Genomic DNA, 6,675 nt, shown 5'->3' on the forward strand with positions numbered 1-6,675 from the left:
TTTTGTTTTCTAATTTTTTCTGCTCCCATTGTTGGGAAATAATGCATGATTTTAAAATTTAGCCTTCTATTGAGGACTAAAATTACTTATTGAATAAAAGTAGTCTGTATCTATAGGACTGAAACTTTCCATAATAATAATAATAAAGCCTTATTTGTCATCATTTCTTAGATACCTTATCCATGTCATCTTATTTTAGTGTATTCTTTTAAAAAGGGGTAAAGTCTTTTTTCTTTTCTCTCTGTAAATTGTACCACTCTAGATTAATAAAAATAGTTTTTCTTTGTGTGTTGGCAAAATAGAACAGAAAATAAGAAATGGACCAGTGAGCCCAAGTGAAAGACCAATGTCTGTTGGGATATGTTTTGTAGTTGCCCATGAACCACTCAGAAGCTTTGGAAAACTCATTAAAGAAAGCTGGGCATGCTCCGCTCAGAAAGTTGGGTGCCCCAGAGTTTGTTCCTTGAGAAATGTTGCTCCATGACAATGTGGTACAGCAGTCAATGAGTTTGGAAAATGTTTCATACTTCTCTTGGATTTTCAAATGCACACTCATATATTAAAGTCCCTGAGACACTCTGCAGAAAGCCTGTTTAACTTTGTAACTATTTTCCATGACCCTTCATATTTTCCATGGAACACAGCTCTGGCCTGGGGAGTAATGGAAGCTGTCATGAGTCCATTCAATTAACTATTTTCCACTCATGAAGTACCAGTTTGACTGTGTTGGATTTGGATACAACTGTTGATCAAGGTCTGGTAGAGGTAAGATGATCAAAAAGATGTAAACTAGGTTCATGGTCCAAATAATTCATGGAGAATTGTTTGGCCATGATGATGAAGTAAGCTTTTCATAAGGCTAAATTTATGCAATTTGAAGGACTGACATTTATTCTGAATCCTTCCATTTTTCAAAATGAAACGTTGGTGATAGGAAATTTTAGTTTACTCAGCTAGGAGTTTCATCACAAGACTCTAATCTCCATCATGGAAGATACAGCATCTGTTTTTGTTCACAGCTGTAACCCCTTCACTCTAGTACTGAGCCTGGCTCCAAGCAGGCTTTCAATAAAACAGAGTAATTGCTCTGTTTAGTGTCATATTTTGAAAAATATACTGTTGAAAACCCTATATTGGTCTGATATTTGTTGTTAAAATTGAAAAATCTTGAAATCACAAGACTAGTTGAAAGTGAACTTTGCTAAAAATATATATGGCTGCAGAGACGACTTCCCTTCTGTAGTATTGTCATTACATAGGTATCCAAACAAAGATTACGTTCCCAGCCCCTCTTGCACTGCAACAAGGCCTTGTGACTAATTTTAACCAACAGAGTGAAAGTGGAAGTGATTTATGTCACTTCTGGGTCATCTTTCTCCATTAGCAGACCAAATGCAGAGGACCCTCAGGCTCCAGGGATGATAGGCCACAGGATCCTGGCCCCCTGAATTGAATTGTGGTTCAATTACCAAATGAACCACACACACTGAACTATTAGTTTAATATGAAATACACATTATTTGTTAAACCACTGGCCTTTTGGAATTTGTTTCAGAAGCTGGTATTACTTAACATCTATATGCTCATCTATATATGAATATACACAAATATATGCCTTCACAGACATAGGCTAGAAGCTTATGCACTGGAAGGCTAAAAGTGGTGTATTCTCTGGGTGACAGAGCTAACAGGTTTTATTATTTTTTTCTAAATTATCACATTTTCTCAATTTTCTCCAGTGGCTAGGCATTACGACACATTAGGTTTATAGTCAGGGGAAAAACACAAAATAGGGCTGAGCCTGTGGTGCACTCGGGAGAGTGCAGCCCTGGGAGCGCGGTAGCGCTCCTGCCACGGGTTCGGATCCTATATAGGGATGACTGGTGCGCTCACAGCGCTCACTGGCTGAGTGCGGTGTGGCCGGTCTCAAAAAGGACCAAAAAAAACCACACAAAATAAATGTTATATGTTTTTTAATGATTTGCAGCTGCAGAAAATCTTTCTATTTTTTGTTTGTTTGGGGGCTCTTTCCTCACCCCTGGAATCTTCAGCCCTTTGTGTGGCTTGGACCTCCAAACTAGGAACGCACCTCACCTTTAGGCAGAACTGGCAAACTGCTCATCATCCCTCCCCTCTCTGATGGGCATCTGAAAGAGTAATCACAACCCCACTTCTCTCTTTGCCACCCCTAAATGGAAGGATTTGGATAGGGAAGAAAACCTACCTAGTTCACTTTACTGTGGCTGGATACTGCATTATGCGGTTTGCATTTGTAACTTTTATTCTGAAATAATTTCAAACTTAAAAACGGCAAGAATAGTACAAAGAACTCCTATCCCCTTCATCCAGACCCTCCAAGTGTTATCATTTCACCATATTTGAATGAATGATCCCTCTCTCGCACGCTCTCTGTAGATAAATGATAGATGTTTTTTCTGAACCATATGAGAATAAATTGAAGACATCTGGCAATATTCATCAAAATACCTGAAAGTATACATGATTATATTTCTGTAATTCCACTTACAGTAACTTAATTATAAAATAATACTATGGTGTAAGAAAGTGTTCATTATGAGAATGTTAATCAGCAATGTTTACCATATTGAAAAATGAGGAGTGGTATTTATGTCCAATAATAAGATTTTGGCTGAGCAAACTCTAGTGCAATTATGGACAGCTTCCAAATGCCCTCTTGTCTACCACTCATCTTCGGCCTCTGTAGACACTATAATCAAGTTGAAAGCTTTTAATATGTCTGCTTCTGTCAGCTGCATCACTCTTATCACTGCTAGGACACATTTGACCCTACCTGCATCCCCTTCAGAAAAAATAATCACCCAAGATACCTCACATGACATTGGTGAATGCTGGTTTCATCAAGTATGTCTCTCCACCCTCCCTGCACCTAAGGATCAAACCAGGGACAACTGTGCATGGAGACTCCCTCAGGTCTCAGGTACTCCTGCCTAATAACCCAGGAAGCAGGTACTGTGGCTTGATCCAGGACAGCCACAAAAATCCTCTATAAAAAAACAGCAAGAAGCAGCCTGGTCTCTTCAGGAAGTTCTGCTCAATATAAGGGAAATAACTTAGAAAATAATCAGAATTCTACAGAATTTTCAAGAGATAACCTATCCTAATTTCGAATGAAGAGTCAGTTCCTCAAAACCATATATTTTCATGAGAATTCCTAGAAGAAGAATGTCAACTTTCTTCTGAGTACATCTATGGAAAAACAGATTCCGTTGGCTGGCTCCACAAATGGAAGCTTCTAAAGCTGTTTATTCTTTTAGAGCTGATATGTCCCTCTTCCTTACCAAGAACAATAAAACAAACATAATATTACATATTTTCCAAAGGAAATCGTTTGGCTCTGATACCTCAGATTCAGAAGGTTATCATATTTCTCATACAAATATTTGAATGGAAAAATCATAGCATCTGATATAGTATTGATACAATAAAAAGAAGTAAACTATAAAATATGCCTCATAAATATTTCAAACATTTCATCAAATGGACAAATTCTAAGAATCAAGAAGAAAATACTCCAAAACATAATATTTATTTAAAAGGCAATAAAGTTTATGTTGAAGACATTGTTTATGAGGCAGAAAGGGCTTAAAAATGTAATAAAAAATGCAACATTCGTAATTGGTTTTACAGACAACATCAGTAAAAAAATCACTTGCTTTTCTTAAGGTGTGTACAAGATACCACACAAAAATTTGATTTTATTTAGTTTATTTATTTGATCCAAAGAGTTTTACCTTTAGAAATGAGGACAGGACATAAAACAAGATTTGGCTGAACTATACAAAGAGAACCAGAAGAAGAACAAGATTTTCAATTGGTGGCCATTTTATATGGAAAGTTAGTTTATTAACTGATATAAAAATAAATCTACAATAGCAAGTGTGACTCAAACTGAGCCAGTGTGCCGTAAGTGTGACACCCAACACAGTCAGTGAGGAAACACACAGACCTTATACCCTCCTGTACCGGCTCACACTGTCTGACTTTGACCTGGAACCTCACAAAAGACCCCTCACAGCACAGGGTTTACAGACAACAGCATTTTCTCCACATCCTACAGGCAGTTACATCCCATTTCTATGATGCCCATTGCCTCTTTCTTTGCAGAAAGTGACAGAGCTCAAGAAAAAATTAGCTGGCCAGTACTGAGCAGGGAAGAGGGAAAAAGTGACTTGAGATGGGTGGGAGGGGACCTGAGCGTACAACAGGCTCAGATAACGTAGGGGCCTAGAGTGCGCATCAGCAAAAAGCACTGAGGTAAGGGGCCCGTGCGGACTTCACAGAAAAGACCAGAAGTGGATAAAGACAGGAAGCACTGTTGGGACACTTGGAAGGTCACACCCAAGGAACAATAAAGAGGAAGGAAACTGGAATGGAGAGAAGTTCCTTTCATATTTTTAAGATAAAAGCAGTTTTTAAACGAAATATAGAAGTCAAGACAAAAAATGGAATAGTAACAAATGAGTATATAAATAAAATGGAATGTGGGAGAAAAAAAGAATTTTTAAAATTTCCATTTGACCGTTCAAATTTTTAAAAAGGTTAAGTTAGGCCAGTTTTATTTTATTGGCCGTCTGAACGTAACATTAGACATTTCTGAGGCAAAGAAGAGAAAGGGATTGGTACCTCTCAGGTAGACTGGGAAAAAGAGAGGAGGGAAGGAAGAGACCGTGGGGGGAAGGAAGAGACCGTGGGGGGAAGGAAGAGACCGTGGGGGGAAGTCTCCACGCTCTTCGGGCCCATCTCTCCACGCCCACTGTGAACACCGTCTTTAGCCCATACTCTCAATGACAGGTTCAGATCACAGAAAACACTGTCACCAAGTACAGCAGAATTCTGATCACAAGCACCTGGTGCTCAGCATGCTGCCGAGTAGCATAACACACACAAGCAACTTGCGGGAGCGATCTCTGTGCAGAGGAGAGGAAGACGACGGTCTGCACACCAAAGGTTCTGCTTTGTACGGCCTTGCTATATCTGGAGGTAGTGCAGTCATCCCTTGAATCTGAAAATGGAAGAGCGGAGAGTGCCAATGAGCATGTGGCTTAAGGGCAGGACTGCGGCAGGGCTTGCTCTGCTGCTGCGCTTCTGCAGAGGACCGAGTGGACAGGCGACAGAGGCTGCAGGAGTCACATGTCAGGGGTCAGAAACTTAGGCTTGAGGAGGAAGGCAGAAAAGAGGGCCAGATGCTCCTTCGGAAGAGAACACTAAAGAAGCAGGCTCGTCGCTTTTTGAAGCTCTCCTGCCATCCTATTCCTGCTACGTCCCAACTTTAGTTTTAGAATGATTTATTTCTTCAAAGGGAGTGGAATCGGGAGTTTTTAGTCAATCCAAGTAATCATTGAACAAATAAGTTATCAAACATATCAAAAGACATACCAATGGACCACTGGATTTACAGATATTTGTCTGTTCCTTAGATTTTCCTGTGGATTCAAGTAAAATGTAACATCTAGGTTTTCAGAGATTAAAACAAATTAGGGCTTACCGACCACTCTGCATTGTCTGTCTTGGAACATCTCACATTCACTGGGAGGCTGAGGACAAGCTTGTTGAAGGAGAGACCTTCCTTTTTAGTCCACTTAAATTTGTTCATTGCATCCATGAAAGAAAGGTTTTTATATTGCTTGGGGCTTTTGATAATGAAAGGCCAGGTCCTAAATTTAAAATACACAACAACAATCAGTCATATTACATGTTTCCTTTACTTTTCAACCATCTGAAATAGATCACACACTTGTTCATTTTTACAGACAGATAACCCAATGTAAAGCATGGATGAACTCAGCAGCAGTCACTAAAATATACACCAAATAAGGAGTCTTTTAAAGAGGGATATTCCGTGTTTTAGTAGCAGATTGGTATTAATTTTGGACAAGTAATTTTGGCTTGGAAAGCTTCCCCAGAGCCTCCATATTCCTCTCTCATTACTTTGGTTCTGGTTAACATTATAACTGGTAGGCAATCCTTTCTGAAGAATGAGATGCTAATGGTGTAATAAAGAAACATGTAGGTTCTTCTTGAAGCACTTACCCCATCCTATTCCTGCTTCATCCCAACTTTAGTTTTAGAATAATTTATCTCTTCAAAGGGAGTAGGATCATGTTCTAGAAACCTGTTCCATGTAACATGCAATATCCAAATCCATACCCTGGAAAAGCCTGACCCCTGCTGGCTGCTCTATTTCAACTTGGCTAAGGGAGAAGATAAATACAAAAGACTGGAATTTGAACCAGTGTTTTTAAAATTTTACTGAGAAAAAGTACTCCATATAGAATATACTCTGCTTCTACTTGCTACTCCAAAAAGCACGTTAGGAATGGAAATCGTCATGTCAAAGGGATACCTGCATTCCCATGTTTATTGCAGATCTTTTTGCTGTTGCAACAGCAAGGATTTGGAACCAACCAGAATATCCTGATGGACAACTGGGTAAGGAAAATGAGGTCTACATACACAATGGAACACTGCTCTGCCTTAAAAAGGATGAAATTCTGCCATTTAAAACAACAACATGGATGAGCCTGGAGAAAATTATGTTAAGTGAAATAAGCCAGGCACAGAAAGACAAATACTGCATGTCCTCACTCATTAGGGGGAAGAAGGAAGGGAGGGAGGGAGGGAGGGAGGGAGGGA

The 6,675-nt window shown here is 39.4% G+C and overlaps 1 protein-coding gene across 1 annotated transcript in view; it reads right to left on the reverse strand.

The window, feature by feature from the left end:
• Nucleotides 1–3,549: 3,549 nt before the first annotated feature.
• Nucleotides 3,550–6,675, reverse strand: part of MOXD1 (monooxygenase, DBH-like 1) — a gene marked incomplete at its 5' end in the record, with an annotated part of 88,662 nt that continues 85,536 nt past the window's right edge. Inside the window, 2 exons of the mRNA XM_008586993.1 lie at nucleotides 3,550–5,044; nucleotides 5,528–5,696. Of these exons, the coding sequence (XP_008585215.1) occupies nucleotides 4,880–5,044; nucleotides 5,528–5,696 (334 nt within the window). The remainder of the gene's footprint in view (nucleotides 5,045–5,527; nucleotides 5,697–6,675) is intronic.

The sequence above is a fragment of the Galeopterus variegatus genome, unplaced genomic scaffold (assembly GCF_000696425.1).
Source record: "Galeopterus variegatus unplaced genomic scaffold, G_variegatus-3.0.2 Scaffold114, whole genome shotgun sequence".
NCBI classification, from domain to species: domain Eukaryota; kingdom Metazoa; phylum Chordata; class Mammalia; order Dermoptera; family Cynocephalidae; genus Galeopterus; species Galeopterus variegatus.